Raw genomic sequence first — 24433 nt, forward strand, 5'->3', positions numbered from 1 at the left:
CATGATAAAAGTCCTCACTGCAAACAAAGCATCTAATTCTTGTTATGTTTTTGAGATGATAGTATCCTGATTTACTTACTGCTTTGACATGACTACTGAAACTCAGATCTGACTTCAGAATCACACCAAGATTCTTGACCTTATTTTTTGTTTGTTTGACCCTTAGATGCAAAGTACACATTAATCTTGAGAACCTCATCTCTTGTCCCAAATGCAATGACTTCAGTTTTCTCTTTGTTTACCCGAAGAAAGTTTTGGCACATCCAACTGTTAATTTCATCAGTGAATTGGCAGAGGGTGTCAATTGGGCTGAAGTCATTTTAGGGTGCTTTCACACCTGTGGATCGATTCTCTTGTTCCGAAACAGGGAATAAAATTGTTACAATGTTTATTTTTGTTCTTGGTGCGGTTCGCTTTCACACAGCAAATTTTCTAAACGGACCTAAATAGCTAAAACAAGTCATGTGCAAGTAAACTCTCCACACATTGGTCAGAGTTTCACGGTTTATTTTGCAGAGTCCTGCTCAGCTGTAATGCGTCCTTATTTTAATTTATGACGATGAGCAATAAGACAATATAAAAAAAAGGCTGCGCTTGAATGGCCTCACCCACAGAGATCATCACCAGATATAAATCAGAGGTAAGACTTTCTCATACAGAGCTGTTGGCTAGAATTATACATTATAGGCTTTACATTATAGAGAGAAATAAGAGATAAACCAAGACTCCTGTTCAGTCAATTTTCCTAATGGATAAACAGCTCTCGTTAATAGTTCAGCATGCTTTCACTTTCGCATTTGACATGAAACGCACACTTACCGGTAGAAATGACATCCCACCCTACTCATAATTCTCTCTTCATATAGACGTATATACAGTATGCCTATTACATATCTGTAATACACTGTAATATAATAATAATAGTGTTTTCTCACTACAATCCATCCCCTCCAGAGTTTATTTCAATTAAGCCACGACCACCTCATTCAGGCGATCTCGGACCGATTGTTTTGGCATGGATCCGAGCGTGATTGCTGGATTCACATATGCCAAATGAACCACGCTAACTTGGGAAACGCACCTGGTTCCGAAACAAAAGTCTAGGTGTGAAAGAACCCTTGGTTTTATTTCTATCTGTTCTGTTTCATTGAACTGTCTGTTCTGTGCTGAATCCTTTTATTTCGTTTTGTTCAATTTGCTTGTTTTAGTTGTCTTTCGTATATTTCCTGTATGTTGCATTTGATTTGGTTCTTATTTGATTGTTCTGTTTTATTTGAATCTTTTTCTGTTAACTGAAAAGCCCTGGAGTGTTACTGGGGGCTATTACAAGCGTTCTGAACTTATTTGACTTAAAAATAATAATTATATTAGCATATTATCATATGCTTTTAATGATTCCTCACCATTTAGGGATAATATTTATTTTTATTTTATTCTGTTCTAATATATTCCATTTGTTTCTTTTGGTTTCTGTTGTGATTTAACTCTGTTCTGATTCTTTGGTGTTCTGGTACATTTGAATTGGTTGTTGGCCACTTGTTGTGTTTTGTTCAATTCTGATCCTTTTCATTTGATTCATCTCTGTGTGTACTGATTCATTTAAATTTGTTCTGTTCATTTGTTCTGTTCTTTATTGTTTGATTTATTTTCTTTCGATTCCATTCCGATCTATTTGATTCGACTCCTTTGTTCTGGTCTGATTCATTTGATTTTGTGCTGTTCTGTTTTGTTTGCTTCTCTTTTGTTGTCCTGCTCTCTTGTTCTGTACTTATTTATTTGATTTTGTTGATTCTTTTGCTTGCATTTTTTATATTCATTCAATTCTTTTGTGTTTTGTCTCATGTTATCCTATTCATATGATTCTGTTATTTTCATACTGTTCAGTTTCATTTGTTCTTGTTCTGTGTCATTTGATCACGTTTTGTTTTTTTCATGTTCTAATTCTTAAATCTTATTCATGCTGGTTTCAATCATTTGTATTTTAGTTCCTTTATTTTTACTTAGTTTGTTAAATTTATTTGTCTCCGTAGGGAAATTTCATTTGCAGCACACACTCGAAGAGACTTCTCACATTTCACATTTGACATTTATATAAATAAATCCTATAAAAACATGGTACCTCTAAATAAATATCCAATTTACTAGTCATCAACTGCTACTGAGGGAGAAGGAATTTAAAAACCTAATTGCTTGGGATATAAATGATAATTTCTTTCTTATCTGGCAACACAATATCGACGACCTGATGGTAACAATTGAAAGGTGTTTGATAAAGGATGTCTCTCATCATTGATAATCATGATAGCTTTATTCAGTACTCTTTCTTTGTATGTACTATCAATGCTCTTAAGTTTTATTCCAAACAACTTACTGGCTGTTGTTACCACCTTCCCTGGTGACCTCTTCTGGGCCTCAGAAGCATTTCCATATCAACAGATCATACAAAATGTTGCAATACTTTCAATAAAAGCACAGTAAATTATGATCAACAATGTGTTGTCAACATTAAAAGACGATAGTTTCTTTAAAAAGTACATTCTCTGTTGAAGCTTTTTGCTTACACAGTCAGTCCAAACATCCCACCAAATTTATTGTCCAACATCAGACCCAAATATTTCCCTATTAATTAATGTGGGATGAGTTTTGCTTTGTACTTTTTCTCTAAAATCAATAACCATCTCCTTAGTTTTAGGAATATTTAGAAGAAGGTTTGAATTTTCACACCAGTCTAAAAAGAAGTCAAGAACGGGCTCGTGTTCTTCCTCCTCTTCATTTAAAAGGCTCACCAAAGCGGTATCATCTGCATACTTTACAATGTATCTATTTTTAAATGAACTTGTACAAGAATTTGTATATAAACTAAATAATAATGGAGAAAAAAAACCCTGGGGAGGTCCAACTGAAGTACACATTTCATCTGAAATAAAACCTCCCATTTTTACCTGTTGGATTCTAGAGCTAAGAATAATCAACTATGATTGTATTTAACTCTAAATTTAACTCTGTTCTCTTCTCTTTGACTCTTTCCACCTTGTTTTCATTTTCTCTATTTTGTTCTGATTCATTTGAATACAGTTTATTTCATTCCACCTGTCTTTATTCATTTCCATTGTTACTTCTTCTTCTATTTCATTTGGTCCTGTTGCTGTGTGTTTGTCTTATCCGTCTTATCCTGTTTCATTCCTCTACCAGTCACAGAAACAATAATTCAAAACCATACACATATGTTTTCTCTTATGCTTTCATGATAAATAGCCTGAGATCCATCATGCCTCCATTCCAACCAACCTTCCATTTATTTTCCCCTTCATCCTGAGCAAAGTACCCACAATTGTGCTCCACATGGGCAGCCACTCCATTCAGTTCATGCTGGAGTCAATCTTAAGCCCATCTCCCTCCCTTACAACCTCCATCTTTGGCTGGACCCGCTCATTACAGAAGTATTCAATTTGCCATCAGTCCCGGCTCAGCACATTGTTTAGTTGGGTTTCGGAACCAGCGTTCAGACTCATTCGGGTCTGAAAAGTGAAGTGGCACCTCCGCCGAGCGCTCAGCAGGTAAATGGATCTCTAAAAGCCCGTGTGTGAAGCAAATTAGTGGGAACGATTACCGTCTCGCTGATGGATGAATCAACTTTCTTCTGCTGCCCGTCGGTGATGAGCGCTGATCACCACACACAGAGAGAGAAATGAGAGAACAGTAGCGGCGAAGGGAATAAAGACACAGATAAAAGAGATAAAGACCAGGAGAAAATAGTCTTTAGGATTGAAAAAGGGACACTGTTGTCTTGTGCTTTAGAAGCAGACTGGCTGTTATGCCACAGAATGATCCTGTGCAGTTCAATGTTAGTTTGAGAAAAGGAAAGATTTGACTGTGAAAAATGACAAAGTGGACATAAGTGACAATCCTGTGATTATTTAGTGTGAACGAATCGTTTTGATTCTGATTCATTTGTTCATTCATTCATTCACTCACTCAGTATGGTGCTCTTTATTCTGATTCATTTGATTTTGTACTGTTCTGTTTCTTTTTTTGTCATATATTGTTTTATTCGGTTTCATAGATAAAAGAAAAATACCAGGAAACACTGCTTTCTTGATTCAAAAGTAAAAGTAAAACTTTAAAAGTAGTCTACCAGGTGGCACAGTCCTGTGGACTGTTTTTTTATTTGGGAACACAAGGATTTCCAGTTTTTTTTCCTGAGATTTTTTCTCGTTGATTATGATTAGTTAAGGTTTTATTAGTTAATGTATTTACTAACATGAACTACATATGGGCAATACTTTTACAGCATTTAATTATCATAATTCAACATACTGTATGCTAATACCTTATTAAAATACAAATTCATAATTGTTACCATTAGTAAATGCACTTTCAGTTAACAAAGACAAATACTGTAATATGTGTATTGTTCATTGTTTGTTCGTGTTTGTAAATGCATTACACTAACTAACTAATACAACCTTATTGTAAAGTGTTACCATTTATTTTGATAATATCGGGTACTATTTAATTGTATGCTGTTCAGTTTTATTAAAATGTTATTTTTTTCTATTTTTTGTTTATTTTGTTCTGTTCTGATTCATTTGATTCTTTTTTTTTTTGTCAAATATTGTTTTATTCTGTTTCATAGATAAAAGAAAGAGACCAGAAAACGCTGCTTTCTTGATTTTTAAAAGTAGTCTAGGTGGCACAATCCTGTGGATTGGATTTTATTTTGGGAACAAAAGGATTTCCTTTTTTTTTTCCCCTGAGATTTCATTAATTAATGTTAGTTAATGTATTTACTAACATGAACTAAATATGAGCAATACTTGTACAGCATTTAATTATCATAGTTCAACATATGCTAATACCTTATTAAAATCCAAATTCATGCTTGTTAACATTATTTAATGCACCGTCAGTTAACATAAACAAATACTGTAATAAATGTATTGTTCATTGTTTGTTCGTGTTTGTAAATGCATTAACTAACATTACTAATAATATTTTGGTGATATTGGGTACTATTTCATTTAATTCTGTTCAGTTTTATTTAATTGTTTTCTGTGTAGGTTCTTTTTCTGTTTTTTATTTTGTTCTGTTCTGATTCATTTTATTTTGTACTGTTCTGTTTCATAGTTTTTAATTTTTTTATATGTCAAATATTATTTTATTCTTTTTTATAGATAATATATTATTTATAGATAATTAATATATTATTTTTTTTTTGTAGGTTCTTTTACTGTTTTTTGTTTATTTTGTTCTGTTCTGTTTCACTTGATTATTATTATTATTTTCAAATATTGTTGTATTCTGTTTTATAGATGATAGAAAAGAAAAGAACAGAAAACACTGCTTTCTTGATTTTTAAAAGTAGTCTACTATGTGGCACAATCCTGTGGACTTTTGTTTTTATATGGGAACAAAAGGATTTTCAAGGTTTTTTTCCTGAGATTTTTTTCTCGTTGATTCTGATTAGTTAAATTTTATTATCTCTGTTTCATCTTATTAATTTAATTCTGTTCTCCTCTAATTTATTAGATTTCTTTTGGCTTCTGATTATTTTTATTCTTTTATGTTTTATTTGATTATCTTGTTCTGATCTGATTTGTTAGATTTTTGTACTATTCTGTTTCAACTTACTTATTAATTTATTTTTTGGTAAAGTTTCTTTATCTTTGGGGCGACACGGTGACTTAGTGGTTAGCACTATTGCCTCACAGCAAGAAGGTCGCTGGTTTGAGTCCTGGCGTGGTCAGTTGGTATTTTTGTGTGGTGTTTGCATGTTCTCCCCGGGTTTTCTCTGGATGCTCCAGTTTCCCCTGCAGTCCAAAGACATGCAGAGCAGATTGAATTGGATTACCTAAACCTTCCATAGTGCATGTGTTAATGAGTGTGTATGGATGTTTCCCAATACTGGGTTGCAGCTGGAAGGGCATCCGCTGCATAAAACATATGCTGGAAAAGTCAACGGTTCATTCCACTGTGGACTAAGCCGAAGGAAAATGAATGAATGAATGAATGTTTATCTTTGATTCCATTTCAAACGCAAAAGAGATACAGATCAGGAGCAAATTGTATTTAGCATTGTAAAAGGACGCTGTAGTCTTCTTGCAGACTAGCTAGCTATTAGACGATGTTTTTCTGCTTCTAAGAAAAGACAAAATTTCACTTTTGGGGTATTTTCTTGAAGTATACAGTATATAGCTATATTTTCTCTCTCTGAGCTATGTGAAGCCATCACAGATGTTTCTGAGAGCCGTGGTTGGAGAGTTTCATTTGTGCGGAGGAAATAGACCTGCAGCTGGGCCGTTTTGTGCCTCAGCATTATGTGTTGGATAAAAGCTCGATTTAACCAATCAACGGTTTCCTGACATCCTTAAATGCACAGCCCAGCTTGTTCTATGTTCGCTGGCGGGCCACTGAGCATGAAAACCGGTGCAGATGCCCTTTGTCCAGGCTGACCTGTGAACAGCCCTAGCGGATGGGGAACTAACAGCAGGAGAGTGCTGTAGGTTCAGCTCTCCACTGGTTTGCTCATCTCCCATCTGTCAGGACACATGATGGACTGAGGATGCTGTTGTGTTTGTCACTGCTTTTGCAAGAAATATATACGATTCTTCTCAAATGCCCATGTCTTATTTTGTAAGGCAGGAAAAGCTGTTCATTGCATTAGTCTCTACAGTTATAGTTATTAAACTGCTAATTTGCCCCCCAAATTTGTGTACACTATATTGTAGGCCTGTGACATTGCGTTATTTTGTTTTTATGCGATATATGTAATGTAATGTGTGTATTTTTTGTATTTATTCAGTAAATTAACTTAAATTACAAATGGACTTTTTTGCACCCGAACACTTAAAATGAGGTCAAAATGCCTTATTTTAACCATTATACTGACCAAATAAAATCCCAATTCAACATTGCATATCCTGCGATGTGACTATTGCATACACACACATTGCGAAATTGATGCTGAAACGGTATATTGTGCACCCCTACTTTATTGCAAAAAAAGGTTCTATTTGGTAAGATTTTAAAGACAAGTGCTTTTATTTAATCCGAAATTGCAATTAAAACTATCTAAAATGCACTTACAATATGAAACAAAATGTCAATTTAAAATAACTGTGTTCTGTTTTAATGTATATTTAAATGAAATTTATTTCTGTGTGGAAAAGACTTTAGAATTTTTGAATCATTAATCACAACATTGGCTTGAATAGCTTAGTTTGGAAAGAAATTATTAATTTATATTGATTAGGGGGATTTTGTAAGGGTGTAAACAATGTATAATTAAATCATGAACAAAATACAAGCAAAATAATTACAAAAGAGCAAAGGAAAAAGTGAAATAAACAGTGCCTTATGGTTTTCCGGAGAGTCAAACAGTATTCAGCTAAAATAACACTGTATAGTCTTCATTGTGTTAATTCAGTAAATTAACTTACAAATGTTCATCTTCGCACCGGAGCGCTTAAAATGAAGTTAAAATGCCTTATTCTAACTGTTCTACTGATCAACTATAATCCCAATTCAACATTGCATATCCTGCAATGTGACTGTTGCGGACACACACATTGCGATATCGATGCTGAAACAATATATTGTGCACCCCTACTATATTGCAAAAAAAGGTTACATTTGGTAAGATTTTAAAGACATATGCGCATATGTGCATAAATATATATGGATTTTATTTAACCCAAAAATGTAATTAAAACAATCTGAAATGCACTTACAAAATGAAACAAAATGTAAATGTAAAATTGCTGTGTTTTATTTTAATGCATATTAGAATATAATTTTTTAATCATTAATCACAACATTGGACTAAAACGACCCAATATTTTGTGGAATGTATGTTATATTAATAGCAATATTTATTAGTATTGGATACAATTAATTATTTAATTGAATAATTTTTTTTGAAGTTTTGAAATTTCTCAATATCTAATGTTAACTCAAAGTTAGTCTTTAAGGCAGCGTTTACACTGCACTGGTTAAGTGACTCAATTACGATTTTTTTCTCTCATGTGGCGGATATAGCCCATGTAAGTGTAAGCAAAAAAAAAATCACATGGATTTCGATTTACTCAAATCAGATTCAGGCTTTGTTCATATGTGGAAATTTATCCGATCTGTGCCCTCATGTCTGCAGTGTAAGCAGGTAGATCAGATGTTCACCTGTCAATGCGAGTCGCACGTCATTAAAAACCATAATAAATGACGCCAATTCTGACGCTTTCATTTCAGAACAGACTTCAACAGAGTCCCAAACCTTAAATCTCGAACATGAGGACTAAAACAACTTTTATATTGTCATATAGCACAAGTATTTAAACATGTTAACAAGAGAGAGCACAATATCCGCCACGTAACCAATATAAACTAATATAAAATTGTTGCATACGTCACGTGTATAATATTAAAACGCCATGGGAATTACAGTAAAGTGCCTACTGGTTTAAAAAGGCCTAGATTAAAAGAAGATGGCCAAATGAGAACTTTTCTGTCATAAACTATAGTAAAACAACTTGTCCTAAAGAAATTTAAAAATGAAACCCTGCAAAAAATTAAATACAGGAATGGAGAAAAGAGTGTTTTTTTATTATCAGCTGTCAGTCAGCGCCCGCTCTTTTTTTTCCTGGTCATTTTGCCTTTGCCATGTGCAGTGTAAATGCAGACAATTGGATACGAGTCACTTTTAAAAGATGATGTAAGCAGGTCAGCAAAAAACGAACACCATCAAGATCTCCATTGTAAATGTGGACTAAAGGTACTAAAGTTTTAAAAACACATCGACATATCTGAATTGAATATTCATTTAAAACTAATTATTTTAGGGTTTTATTTTTAATTTAGGTCACTTTTAATACTGGTCATTCATTCCTTATCTAGATTAGATTAGATTCGATTCAACTTTATTGTCATTACACATGTACAAGAACAAGGAAACAAAATGCAGTCTACATAACACTTATTATCACCTTGGTCAGAATTGTAATAGTGCATCACCATGTTTTATTTTCCAAAATAAGCAGCAGACTATACATTATCCAACTTATTTTTGCAGATACATTCCTAGTAAATGAATGATAACTGTAATGAAATATTTCCTTATGATTGTTGTGATTGCATCAGTTAATTTTACGAAGATCCACCAAACAAGTGTCTATGACTTTGTCTTGATTTGCATCTGCCTCCGGCTTGGGAAAAAAACACACCTCTTTTTGGGAAAACGTGAGCGGTGTGTTCTGAAAAATACAGCATCGACTCATCCCAAATTTACATTTAAATTAGTCTAAAAAATGCTGCTAGGTGTGATTGGAGGATAGTGAGTGGAATTGTCTCAAATCATCTCTACATTTCAGCTTTATGATTTATTTTGTATGACGGCTGTAATTTTGTCTGCCAAGAGACCCCCCTCCTCCTCCTCGAAAGAAAAAAAGTCATAATCAATTTCTGAAATTCTGGAACGTTTTGAATTAAAATGCAGTAATGGATGAGGGTTCGCGGGTGGCAGCAGTCAAATCAAAGTGCAATCCAAACACATGACATTTTGTTTTGATGTGTGATCAGAGGAGATGAGGGGCCTGGCCACCTCGGGACGCACGTCTGATTTCTGCCACTGTGTAATTTCGCCGCTGCGCTCTCATCAATGCCGGATGATTATCGCTGGCACGATGCTTGTGTGTGTCTGCGTGTTTATCCCTGTATTATGTGTTGTTGATTGCGGTTTTAAAAGATGCATTCAGCAGGAAGGACGCCATCGGGAAATGGATTCACGTGCTGCGCGTCCCCTCTTGGATGTCATTAATAAAGGCTCGTTAAAGAGGGGGCATTTTATCCCAGCCTCTCGCTCTTTTTCTCTCTCTGACCGGAATGTCATCCGGGACTAATTTACATGCCTCCACCCCCATTGGCTCTCTGAGTTTCCATTAAGTGGGCTCCCTAATTGAAGTGTGAATGACCAGTCTTAAATTACTTTAATTGGATGTTGAAAAAGGTAAAAACCCTCGGACGCAGGTATGTGTACATGTGGCGAGGGAGGGGGGCCTGATAGAATGCTGTAATTATTTATGAAAACAGGAGTGTCTGCTGCTGCTGCTCCTGCATACGTGTAATGAAATGTCTATTATTTTGCCCTTGATTATTGCTCTTTTGGCGAGTGTTCGTGCTGTGTGTGTTTGGCGGTGTGATTGAGGGGAATTGCATGGGCGCCGCTGGGGTTCCAGTGGGTTGGACTGTCTACATGCCGCTGATTTGATTTCTCATATCTTTTCGCTCGGCGGCGAACACAGAAAATCACCAGCTTGGGTTTTATATCATTTGTGGTGTTACAGGTGTCATTTTGATCTCTGATTATTCCTATAAATGTGTCGACATTGGCCTTGCTGGATTATCTTTTTTCTTTTTCGTTGATGGTCTAGTTCATCGAGAAAAAAAAAGCTTTGCATTAAAATAAATGTGTTTGTCTCAGTTAAACAGGCAGAACCGCTCTCTGAAGAGGAAGAGTATGCTCTATATGTCTCGCCTTGGTGCTGATGTTGTCGCTGAGATCAGTATTGATGATGAGGATGATGAAGATGCACATGAGGAGGAGGCAGGCGTCTGTAGCTCCTCCCACTGTCATATTGTCATCACAGGTGGGTCAATAGGATGTCGCACAATGCACCGGTTTACATTTTTTTACATATTATTTACATCTTTTTTAAATGTATTTTTTCCAGTTTAGGATTAAATGTGAAGTGTATCATGTTCACTCCACATACTTTTAAATATAACTGGAGTTAAAAGTGACCAGAGACTTTACTGTTATATATTAAATGCAGAGCTCTATATGTAATTTCCAGAATTTTAAAATCTACTCTAAAACTAATAGAAAGCTAGCGAAGTGCCTTAAGCACAGGGGTAATGTGCAACCTCCTACAGGTGTTGGTTAAAAGCCTGGCAGCTGCATTGTGCACAACATGGAATGGCTCCATAGATTTGTTTAGACAAGTGAACAGAACATTACAATAATCAATGATTTTTTTTTTTCAAACAATGATTTTTGCAATGATTTTTAAGCAAAAACTGTATTTTTCTTAATAATATTTCCCCTCATGCTTCAGTTCATATTTACAAGAAACTTGCGAATTCAGGTCATTTTGTACTGTAAGTTTCTTATAAGCACCTTTCTTATTGATTTGTTTTAGAGCTGAGGGATAAGCTAGAGGGGATCCTGGCTATGAAGAAGCAGCTCATGATCGATCTGGAGACGACGAGAGAGCAGCTTTCCAAAACCAGACAGGAAGTATGCCAGAAGTGCATTAAATCTGGAGTTGTGCTGCTTTAATGAACAGAGCTTTAAGGACAATCTACTGTACATCACTTTACAATATACACTTTCTTTAATGCTCATAAAAAACCTCTCATCATGGCAGAACGAAACCATTTTGACCTGCTTTCTTAATGTCTTTAGCGTTAACCCTTGGCATATTTCACAGTGGCTTTCACTCAGAATAATGACTATCAACTAGAAAAGAAGAGGCTGTCTTTGTGCCGTGTTCTTCAGTGTTTTTCAGATGAACCAGTTTAATACCAGAATAAATGAAGCCCTCGCTCTCTCTTTTTTCCCCCTAAGCTCCTGAAAGAGAAACATGATAATACTGTTTTGATAGCTGAAACATTCCAACAAAAGAAGCTCTTGGGGAAATACAACAGAGGTCAGTTTTGCTCCTGTTCTCTACTGTATCCCCTTACATTAACCTCTCTCTCATTCTCTCTCTCTCTCTTTCTGTCTCTCATTTATTGATCCTACTTCTGTTTTCCCACTTTGGTGCATCTTTATTGCTTCATTCAGAGTGTTTATAAGCTTCTTTGTGTCATTGTAATAAGTAATTCACTATTTAAAGGGGTCACGAACAGCCTTATTTTCTCTCTTTGACATCTACTTATTATGTTATTAAATTCAACATTAAAAAAAAATAATAATTTAGAAGTAATAAGCCATTTTCTCGTTTTGACCTCCATCATTAATACCATTTAAATATGGGTGGTGTACTGTAAACGCAGAAGTACACCCACTGGTATGATTGGCTAACAGTTTTTAATGTTTAAAACCATTCAATGTTTTGCTGTTAAGATTAAATGGCCAAAATGAAAAGGTCAGCTTTGTGCCTATTGGTGTAAATTTCTAGATACATGTTTCACAGCTTACATTTTATTTCCTAGATTGTTGCAGCTCGGATTTAGGTTAAAAATGCACAAATGCTCAATACATATATAATAGTCTATCATAAACAGATAAAGCAATAGTGACCACTTAATAAACACGTGTGCGCAGATCCAGTATACTGTAGTCGACACAGCATTGTTTGTTAGTTTCAATCTTTTTGAAAACGCAGTAATAAATTTTGTCTTGTTTTGTACATGAATCTGCAGCAGTCACAAAAATATGTTCTTACTGTTCTCATTTAATTTCTGCCTTTGCCTCTCTATTTTTTTAGTTTAGACACATAAGGCCCTATCACACACCTGGCACAATAAGGTGCAAGATGTGTTTGGCACGATTTATTGCTATTTTCAGACCAGCGCAACCCTAATTTTTACGTGTTGCGTCACGTTGTTTAAATAGCAAATCCATTTACGCCACTTTGTACACTCATGGTCTAAAAAGGAGGTGTGTTAAGACGCATTGTTGGCGCTTTGCTATTTTGAGAAACTGAAATAGGCTGCACCATTGACCAATTAAAAGCTTGTCAATTAAAAGTCCAGTGCAGAATGCGTTAGTTGTGCGCCTATGCAGGTTAATACACACAGGATGTACAGCAATTCACAAATATCTTTACATATGAAAAACAATTAAAGGACTAAAATTTTACAAAAAGTATTATTTTCTACATAGATATAAAAACCACTAATGCCTTCTTCATTTCAGGGGGCTTTTTCAGTTTATTCATGACAATCTGCATTTGTATAATGTTATGATTATTAGCAGTATTATTTATTATATGCATATTTATATTTGTTTTGTTAAAAACAAGTTTAGATTTGTCCATTTGTTGGGTTTTGGAGACATATACATCACCATATGAGACATAAGAATAGGACGTATGTTTAGATATAGCTATAAATATAATGATTGTTCATTTATTCCTTTGCTGGAAATTAGAACTTAATTTAGAAATTGTTTTAAAACAAATCTCTGCACTTAACAAATGAAATTAAATATGATAGCAAAATTAATTATAGGCTAATGGATGTCTTCAGTGGAGTGAGTTTCCACTGTTTCCTTACTCCACGAATGTAAAGGAGGAAAGAGTAAATGTAAAGTAAAGAGAAAGCAAAGAGACCGTATGGAGGGGGCTCATTTTTATCCTCATGCTGCAGATGGTCTGTTTAACTGTTTTCTCGCCAGGGAAGCGTTCAGTTTTTCAACTTACAAAGTCCGCCATGTAAATAACAAATGTGCCATGGCGTGACACAACTTACTCTTAAAGGGAATGGGAGATTAGATTCTGATTGGTTTAATGCATGTTATGCTCAAAACACACTCATAATTTATTAAGAGAATAAGCACAACCCTGTTAGACCATGCACCCGGGCGCAAAGTGTATTTTTCCATCCTTAAAATAGCAAAAGTGGATTCAGACATGACCTTAATGCTTTTGTGCCATGCGCTTTAGACATTGTGGCTACATCGTTAAAATAGAGCACCATGTGTTATGTTAAAAAAGTGACATTTGCAACCTGTTGTTTTGGCAGATTGGCTTTAGAATAAGACATTTTTATAGTACTATGACCTTTTACTGTATATGTCAGAAGATGATGATTTTTTAGATTTTCAGTTCACGACCTCCAAATCTGAGTAATTTCTGTCACCTTTTCTTGTGTGTGTGTGTGTGTGTGTGTGTGTGTGCGTGCGTGCGTGCGTGCGTGAGTGCGTGCGTGCGTGTGTGTGTGTGTAGTTTCTCAATATGCTCTAGATGAATTCGAGTCCTTGCAGGAGGATCTGAAGCTTGAGAGGGACTTGCGTTCTGAAGCTGAGAAGTTTGCACATGAGGCGAGTTTTCTTACAGAATTAATTTATTCAAATGCATAAGACGTTGTATGATCTCTGAATATTTATGGAACATGCTAATTAGATGGTTTGTGAATGTGTTGTATATGTGCTCTCTCTCTCTCTCTCTCTCTGTGGGTTTATGTATGCAGATGCTCATAGAACAGAAGAAGCTGAAAAGACAAAGCCAGGTGTTGGTCCAGAGTATTTCCATGGGTGAAGCTCTACAGAAAGCTCTGGCAGAGATCAGCACACTGACACACACTCTGGAGAAACAGAGACTGGAGCATCAGCAACAGGTCACTCATACACATTAATCCCCACAATGTCCCTTAGGTCACAATGTCCTGAGAGGGTACAGACTGAGTTTCATTCATTCATTCAATTTTCTTCAGCTTTATTCATAAAGGGTCGCCACAGCAGAATGAACCGCCAACTTATTCAGCATTTGTATTACACAGCAAATGGCCTTCAAGCTGTAACCCAGTACTGGGAAACATCCAAACACACTCATTCACACTCATACACTACGGCCAATTTAGTTTAATCAATTCACATATACCACATGTCTTTGGACTGTGGGGGAAACTGGAGCACCCGGAGGAAACCCACGGCAACATGGGGAGAACATGCAAACTCCACACAGAAACTTACCCAGCCGGGACTCGAACCAGTGACCTTCTTGCTGTGGGGTGACAGTGCTAACCATTGAGCCACCGTGTTGCAGACTGAATATGATTAAATGAATAACAGAAAAACCAATCAAATTAGCTGCACCACAAGCCCCTCCCAGTGTCACACAAACACACACACACTTATGCATTATTTGTAAAAGGAGACCAATTGAGCAGCATTCTACATAGGCACAGTCAATAATGTAAGATTAAAGATCAAGAGAAATGTTTTGCGTCCACTTATTTTCTGGGTATTTCTCTGTCTCCAGTATAGATTTTAGTCAGAATATATGACATATTTAGTATGACAGGAACAATAATTAAGCTGTAAGCAATGGAAGTACAGTCACTGTCTTGTGCTGCCTTACAGGGACGGTTACCCCGAAAAGTCATCACTTTGTCACCCTTATGTCATAAGCAAGACTTTTTTTGCAGAATGGTATTCAATAGCATGTATATAGCATATTCAATGTTTTTTATTGAGCTAAAAAATATGAACTGATCGGATCTGATCGCACTCAGGGTTTTTGAGTATTTTTGACACTTTTAAGGGAAATAAACCTATGAATGCTATTCTGAACAAACACATATGCTCATTCATTTATTTTCTTTTTGGCTTAGTCCCTTTATTAATCAGGGGTCACCACAGCGGAATGAACCACGAACTTATCCAGCATATGTTTTACGCAGAGGATGCCCTGCTGCAGCCCATCTCTGGGAAACAAGATATGATCATGTTAATTGTATTTATATGTGCTGCATGATTGGTTTACTCTGGGTAGAAAAATAAACTAAATAAAATAATACTGGTGAGAAAACAGCACTTAAGAAAGCATCTAATTTTAGAGATTTGTTTCTACCAGCTCTGCAATTGAGATCCATAGTATGTCTTGTGTATAATACTTTATAAAGTAGATTATTTTAATTAATTTAGCCAAATAGCGTCAATGTAGAACAGCCAAAGTCTGTTTAAAAAGTCTAAATATGTGAATAATTGACATATTCATGATGTCATCATGTTCTATCATTTATTTAAAATTTGAAACAAGTAAACATGATGACAGAATATTCATTTTTGAGTGACCTGTCCCTTTAAGTATGTCATCAAAGAAGGCGGAGCCCCATAACCACTCTCAGCTCATAACTCATCATCACAGAGTAGTTACCGCATTTCTGTAAACAGGGTTCATACGGTCATGAAAAACCTGGAAAAGTCATGGAATTTTGCCTGAAAAAGTTTTGGAAAAGTCATGGAAATTAGTTTAACAAATATCTGTATACCTAAACATGGGTTAGTTGTCTTTACTTTTTTTCTATATATGGCCAAACACATACTCTCACATTATTAGTGCTGTGTGATTATTATCGTAGCACGATCACCTCACAACAAGAAGGTCGCTGGTTTGACAGGTGAATTGAATAAGCTAAGGCAAGGCAAGGCAAGGCAAGGCAAGTTTATTTATATAGCACATTTCATACACAGTGGCAATTCAAAGTGCTTTACATAAACAGGAATAAAAGAAACAAGTATAAGAGAAATAAAAACAAATAATAAAAATGGTAAAAATGAAAATAAAATAAAATAAAAGCTGATAAAATGTGTTATAAAAGAATTAAAAAGAAGAGAAAAACATAGTAGTTCGATCTGTCGGACGTAGCACAGTGCTCATTCAGTAAAGGCACAGCTAAACAGATGTGTTTTCAGTCTTGATTTGAACGTGCCTAATGTTGGAGCACATCTGATCATTTCTGGAAGCTGATTCCAGCAGCGAGGGGCGTAGTAGCTGAAAGCCGATTCACCCTGCTTTGACTGAACTCTTGGGATTTCTAATCTATTTGATCCTAAAGATCTGAGTGATCTGTTAGCTTTGTATTCAGTGAGCATATCTATAATGTATTGAGGTCCTAGGCCATTTAGTAATTTATAGACCAGTAATAATACTTTAAAATCTATTCTGAATGTAACTGGGAGCCAGTGTAAAGACCTGAGGACAGGTGTGATGTGCTCTGATTTCCTGGTTCTGGTCAGAATTCTGGCCGCAGCGTTCTGGATGAGCTGCAACTGTCTGACTGTCTTTTTGGGAAGGCCAGTGAGGAGGCCGTTACAGTAATCCACCCTGCTGCTGATAAAAGCATGAACAAGTTTCTCTAAGTCTTCACTGGAAACAAAGCATCTAATTCTTGCAATGTTTTTGAGATGATAGTATGCTGATTTACTAACTGCTTTGATATGACTATTGAAACTCAGATCTGACTCCAGAGTCACACCAAGATTCTTGACCTTATTTTTTGTTGTTTGACCCTTAGAGCCAAGGTACGCATTCACCTTGAGAACCTCATCTCTGTTCCTAAACGCAATCACTTCAGTTTTCTCTTTGTTTAACTGAAGAAAGTTTTGGCACATCCAATTGTTAATTTCATCAATGCATTGGCAGAGGGTGTCAATGGGGCTGTAGCCATTAGGCAGTAAGGCTAGGTAGATCTGAGTGTCATCAGCATAGCTGTGGTAGGAGATTTGGTTTTTTTTCATTATTTGGCTCAGAGGGAGCATATAAAGGTTGAACAGGAGTGGTGCCAGAATCGAGCCTTGTGGGACTCCACATGTCATGGGTGTCCACCTCGACCTATGATCACCTATACTGACATAGTAACCTCTTCCTTCAAGGTAAGATCTGAACCATTTGAGGACCGTCCCAGACAGCCCAACCCAGTTTTCCAGCCTATCCAGAAGTATGCTGTGATCGACAGTGTCAAATGCGGCACTGAGATCGAGCAGTACCAGCACTGTTAGTTTGCCTGAATCTGTATTTAGGCGGATGTCATTGATTATCTTTATAAGGGCGCTCTCTGTACTGTGATGTGGTCTGAAACCAGATTGAAAATTGTCCAAACACCCCTTGAAGTTTAAGAACTTGTTAACCTGGTTAAAAACAACTTTTTCAGTGATTTTGCCAATGAAAGGGAGATTTGAGATGGGCCTGTAATTGCTCAATATGGTGTTATCCAGGTTGCTCTTCTTCAAGAGGGGTTTAACAACTGCAGTTTTAAGTGAGTGAGGAAAAATCCCTGAGAGAAGTGAAGCATTTACCACTTTTAGAAGATCCATTTCTAAACAGGTAAACACCGTTTTAAAGAATGATGTGGGGAGCGTGTCAAGACTGCAGGTTGATGTTTTCATAATTTGCACGATCTCTTCTAAGATTTTGCCATTAATTGCCATGAAATCGGACATAATGTCTGATTTCTTAAGTTGTGGTTGAGCTAGTCTGACTTCGACACAACTTGGCTGATTGGATGAGCTGATTGCCTTTCTGATATTATTGATTTTGTCAGTAAAGAAATGAGCAAACTCATTACATTTGCTTTCAGAGAGTAGCTCACTGGGAATCCGACTGGGGGGGGGTTGTGAGTTTCTCTATCGTTGCAAAGAGTTTACGAGCATTGTTTACGTTGCTGTTTATAAGGCTTGAAAAGAAAGTCTGCCTAGCAATTTTTGGTTCCATATTAAAAGCACGAAGACTGTCTTTATAGATATTATAATGGACTACTAGTTTCGTCTTTCTCCACATACGCTCAGCTTTTCTGCACTGTCTTTTCGTCATTTGTATTCTTGGGGACCTAGTCCAGGATCCCCTTTGCCTGCTAGTTATATTCTTGGCTTTAACAGGAGCAATGTCATCTATGACATTCTTAACTTTAGAATTAAACAAATCAAGGAGAGAATCAACAGAGTCTGCAGATATGCTTGGTGCTAGAGATATGGCCTTCATAAACTGCTCATTAGTGTTCTCATTTATGTATCTCTTTCTGACAGAGACAGATCTGTCTTTAATAGCTGGAGTGATCAATATGTCAAAGAAAATACAGAAATGATCTGATAGTGCAACATCCTTAACAACAGTTGATGAAATGTGTAAACCCTTAGTTATAAGAAGATCAAGAGTGTGTCCACGATTGTGTGTGGGTCCTTGAACATGCTGAGTCAGATCAAAAGTGTTCAAAACAGTCATCAGTTCTTTTACAGCATTGATTTCTGGATTATCAATGTGAATATTAAAATCCCCAGCAATGGTAAAATAGTCAAATTCAGAGGTTACTAATGATAACAGCTCTGTAAAATCATCAATAAAAGTTGGAGAATATTTTGGAGGTCTGTAGATAATGATCAGTAAGATACGTGGAGCACCTTTTAGTGCTATACTCAGATATTCAAAAGACAAAAAGTCACCAAATGACACTTGTTTACACTCATAGACATCTTTAAACAGGGCAGCAATGCCTCCACCTCTCCTATTGGCTCTGCAAACACTCAAAAAGTCAAAGTTTAAAGGAGCTGTTTCATTCAGAACTGCTGCACTACAGCTGTCATCTAGCCAAGTTTCATTTAAAAGCATAAAATCAAGGCAATTTGAGCTGATAAAATCATTGACTAAAAGTGACTTATTGTTAAGTGATCGGATGTTTAAAAGTGCTAACTTAACAGTTTTATCTGTTTTTGCTACAGTAGTCTCAGATTTATATTTAATAGACACAAGATTTGAGTGATTTGCTATACGGCCTGAAAAAGTCTTCAGTTTTCTGTCACGTAATACAACACATATATGTGTAGAGAAAGCTACAGGCACACTGGGTTCCTGCTTGTTCTGTAAACATCTGATAAAGACACTGTTATCTAAGCAGGCACCCGAGACACATCATGGAGAGCAGTTAAATTGGCTAAAAAGCTAAATTGACCGTAGTGTATATATGTGAATGCAAGAGTGAGTGGGTGTTTGCCAGTACTGGGTTGCAGCTGGAAGAGCATCCACTACGTAAAACATAGGCTAGATAAGTTGGCGGTTCATTCCGCTGTGGCAACCCCTGATTATTAAAGGGAATAAGCCAAAAAGTAAATGAATGAATGAATGTAGATTGTTGCATGTTTTATGATGTGCTGTAATAACTTTAAACAAGCATTGTTTTCCTTATTATTTACCACGTATACGTAGACAATACATGAAAAATTAGGTTATGAAAATTTACTTGAAAGTCCTGGAAAAGTCATTGAATTTTAGTAGTAAAAATGGGGATGAACTCTGTAAAGTGCACCTCAGCAAGTTGTTTCAAACTTTCATTCATTTCATTTTCCTTCGACTTAGTTCATTTATTCATCAGGGGTCACCACATTTTACACAGCGGATGCCCTTTCAACTGCAACCCAGTACTAGGAAACATCCATACACACTAATTCACACACATACACTATGGGCAATTTAGTTTATTCAATTCACCTATACTGCATGTCTTTGGACTGTGGGGGAAACTGGAGCACCCATAGGAAACCCACGCAAACACAGAAAGAACATGTAAACAGAACATCCACACAGAAATGCCAACTGACTCAGCAGGGACTCGAACCCGTGACCTTCTTGTTGTGAGGCTAAATTCAAATCAAACTTAATTTTTGCCTGGTAATCTTTGAAATTAGGCTATACATGGTTTTTTTCTGAGGTACACCGGGGACTTTATAGTACTCAGTGAAAAATGGGTTAAGAGGATTTATTTTAACATAAAATATTTTTGCACACTTTACCTGTACGTTTTGAAGGTCATGGTACATTTCTACAACCTATGTTTTTGCCATTGTTGTTCTGTGTGCATGTTGGTGAACTCCAGGTGAAGACTCTTGAAGAGCAGGTAAACAGCAGTGAAGTAAAGAAGCAGCTGACGGCGCTTCAGAGACAGACAGATCTGCTGGAGGAGGAGAGAAAAGAGTGGCAGCACAAACACATCTAAAGCTGAAACCGAAGCCAAAGACCTCAGATTCACAGGTACCAGGGTTTAACATCTGAAAGCCATTTTGAAGTCAGGTTGACATTATACTGACAGTTTCATAATAATGTTTTTTACAACCACATATATGTTACACCTACACAAATTGTGACATGACACAACCAAGCAGGAGTTTGTATCTCTGAGAACAGCTTTGTTTGTTTGTTTGCAGTGGAGGAACTGAAAAAGAAGCTCCAGCAGGTCTCCAACCCTCCAACTGCTGCCCCAGCACCTCCTCCACCTCCCCCTCCACCCCCTCCTCCACCTCCACCATCTAGTTCCTCAAGCAACCCACTCAGGTGAATATCTGTTTATGACAAAAGCCATCAAAATTAGTGTTTCAAATTTACTACCCCTTCATTATGCTCATGTGTGGTTTTGCCCCATTCACTTCCATTATAAGACATATTTTGATTGCAAAGCCCTGACAGCATATAATCATGCATGCTTGATTGTTGGTGGTTTTCCCTGTTGGGAAGAGGTAAAATGTGTAATTTACTGTTGATCATCAGTTTCATCAGTTCATCATTTATCAGCTTTAATTTTTAGATAGGCCTGCAATCACAAAATGGCATTATAATGGAAGTCAATAGGGCAAAACCAGCCAGTGGTCATAACCATGGTTGTAAATCTACCCAGAGTGTATTGTTGAATTTTTAAATCATTTTTAACTTTCAAAGCATTTTCCCAAAATACGTGTCAAGATAAGATTTGTCACTAAAAAAAACTGAGAAAACACCAAAAGCTGAAACAGAAAGTTGTGGCAAATTTAAGATACAAAATCACCAGAGTGGATGAAAACAGAAAACATCCACAATTGCACACAATGGTTAAAGAAGTCTCTAGCTCACCATTTCTGCATTTATTTGATCAAAGGCACAGTGACAATATTACAAATTTGAAATATTTTTACTATTTAAAATAGCCATTTTCTATTTGAAGAGATTTTAAAATATAAAGGATTCTAAACAGCGAGAAAAAATGGTTCTTTTATATAACACTTATTGAAAGGATCTTTGGCCTACCAAAAAAAAGGTGTGTAATGGCATCACAAAAAACTGTATTTTTAAGAGTGTAAATTTTAAGGCCCAATCCCAATTCTACTTCTTAGCCCTTCCCCTTACCTCTCGTTTTGTGGGTTCACGTGAAAGGGTTGGGGTGTCCCAATTCTCTTTAGCTTGAAGGCGTAGGGCTAAGGGGAAGGGCTAGATACCCCTTCAAACAAAGATTTTTTAGGACCACACTCGAAACCAAGGGGTAAGAAAATTTCCCAGAAAACACCATCTACAACGGCAGCATAGCTGCACATGGAAGTAAGGAGATGCAAATTAGTATTTTTTTGGCATTATTATGAATTTTAACAAGAAACAAGCAAATGGTTTAATATACTCATAATGGTGTTCATGTTTTACCGCTTAAAAAAAACGAAACAAAAAAAGAGCTAAAAAAACCCCCGCAAAATTTGGCTATCTATAATCCCTATAATAATTCCTGTACAGCAGTCCCACAACATTCTGACGCTTGATGACACTCGAATACCCTGTCAGAAAAGTCTAGTGGCTGGGAATTAACTTTTTACAGTGTCTGATATAATGTTAATGTTATGTTTGTGTGTTTACATAGATGAATATGGCCACGGTGTAAATGCACAGTACAGTTATGATCTTATTGCCACATTATATCATTATGATAACTTAATATATGCCTTTATTGATTTCCTGAAGATAAATACCAAAAAATAACGCAACTGGAATAACTACAGCAGTGGAGATCGTCAATCTCATATATAGCAAGAGATCGCGATGACATATGATGTTGTTGTAGTGGTGTCTCATTTCTTAGGGGTAAATTTTAAAGTCCTTCCCCTTCACACTCTGTTTAAAGGGCCAAGGGGAAGGGGTACAAAAGTAGAATTGTGATTGGGCCTAAACCTTGCTACCACCAAATTGAAAACCTTTTGTCTTTTGGCAGAATCACAATTTCCACAAAGTGCTTGAAACATTCTTACAAATTCAATTTTTTTTAAATGAGAGCAGCACACAGTTGATGATCTTGTCGGCTGCAGATCTGATGCAATTCTCCCATTTCACCACATCCCGAAAGTGCTCCACTGGACATCTGAGTATTAGTGAACTCTCATTCATGTTCCAGAAAACAGTTGGAGATGATTTGAGCTTTGTGACACATCACATTTATCCTGCGGTAATGATGGCCACATTATGGTCATATAGGTTTGGAAATGTGAACAGGTTTTTGTAATAAAGTGGATGCAGTTCTTAAAATGTAGCATTCGGCTACAGCAAAACAAATAATTATGAAATTTAGTCTGCTAAAAAAAACTGTTATTTGACTGACCCACATAAGTCTAATACTGGATGGGAACAGGATTTGGGGATAACACTAGAAAATGACCTGTGGGGTCAGCTATGTAGAGTTCAACTTTGAACTCCAGATTTAGAATAATCCAGTTTATTGCTTACACCAGTTTTATTATACTCCATCCAGATTACAGAAATTTAAAAACAGTATTTCTCCCCTCTGCTTCAGATGTGGTATAGAAGAAGGTACATTTTTGCATTCTACATGGCTGTGCCCTAAAGTGAAAGTGTTGTGGGGAAAAGTATACAATACCATATCACTGATTCATGTAATTGATTTTTCATTAGATCCAGAGATATGTTTATTGGGCAATTATACAAATTCTAACCTCCAGCATAATCATGCTATTAAGCTTACTGAAATGTTACTGACAATAGCTTAAAATGTATTGCTTTAAAATGGAAATACACAATGATCTACCAATTGGATTGTGGATCTCAGAAGTTTGCAGCTGTATACCATTGGAGAAAATTACATATTCTTTGAGAGGAATGGGTGAATAATTTAAAAAGATTTGGAATCCATTTTTGAATTATGTTAAAACAGTACCACATGATTTGATTTGACAAAATAGTTTTTCTCCATTGGTTTATACTGTATCTCCTCCCTTTTTATTTATTTGTTGATTTTTATTTTACTTATTAATTTTTATATACTGTGTGTGTATTTTTTACTTTAGTTTGTTTGCTGCTTAGTTTCGATGTTCTGTATTGTTAACTTTTGAAAAAGCAAAATAAAAAGATATATACAAAATAAAACGGTTATGACCCCAATGTGAAGCACGTTTTGTAAAAGCCCAAAATGAAAAGAAAAAACAAGTAGATTTTCAAGTAGAAGTTTCAATGTCGTATTTTCTAAATGAAAGCAGACAGTCGAGTCGGCACATATTGAAGGGCTTTCTGGCTATTTTCTCATTCTTTTATTTCTTGTCTATCATCTCTTTCAGCTCATTGCTATCAATACTTCGTAAGAAAAAAGATGTGAGCACTGAAATCGCATTAGTGGAGAAGGACTCCTCTGAGAAATCCCCAGGTAAAGAACCAAGTTCAGAGTTCAGTTCGTGTCTATATATCTGCTCAGGTTAAAGATTGCACAGTTTGAAGGATGTACATAGTAATTAATAAATGCAAAGGTGTGCATACTAACTCATAAATGCGAAGATTACATAGATCGAAAGCTGCATAATCGGTGATGGCAACAGTTCAAGGATCTTTCATTTTTCATTTCATTAGCAGGTCTGCTCCACACTTGTGTTCACCATCAAGCCGTGGGAAAGATTATAGATGTTTACGTTGTTTGTGTAAAGGCTGGAACGAAATGTAATTAATGTACAGTATTCATGTAGAATACAGTTTCAGTTCTTAATTACAGCAGTGGGTAAAACATGAAAGATTCGGGTATAAAGTTTGCCCTGAGGTACTTCTTTCAGCCTTATACAAAAAAAAAAAAGATGCAAGAGAAAGAAAAAGAAGACTTGCCGCTTTTGCTGAAGGACAAACACTATTAAACAGAGGCTGGATAAGTCATTACCCAT

General features: G+C 36.1%; 1 protein-coding gene across 1 annotated transcript in view; it reads left to right on the forward strand.

Annotated features, from left to right (window-relative positions):
* Nucleotides 1-24433, forward strand: part of shtn1 (shootin 1) — a 65163-nt gene that overhangs the window by 18462 nt on the left and 22268 nt on the right. Inside the window, 9 exon segments of the mRNA XM_056477240.1 lie at nucleotides 10472-10637; nucleotides 11190-11287; nucleotides 11618-11699; nucleotides 13944-14038; nucleotides 14188-14334; nucleotides 20365-20478; nucleotides 20480-20519; nucleotides 20693-20819; nucleotides 23846-23931. Of these exon segments, the coding sequence (XP_056333215.1) occupies nucleotides 10472-10637; nucleotides 11190-11287; nucleotides 11618-11699; nucleotides 13944-14038; nucleotides 14188-14334; nucleotides 20365-20478; nucleotides 20480-20519; nucleotides 20693-20819; nucleotides 23846-23931 (955 nt within the window).

The sequence above is a fragment of the Danio aesculapii genome, chromosome 17, assembly GCF_903798145.1.
Source record: "Danio aesculapii chromosome 17, fDanAes4.1, whole genome shotgun sequence".
In the NCBI taxonomy this organism is placed as follows: domain Eukaryota; kingdom Metazoa; phylum Chordata; class Actinopteri; order Cypriniformes; family Danionidae; genus Danio; species Danio aesculapii.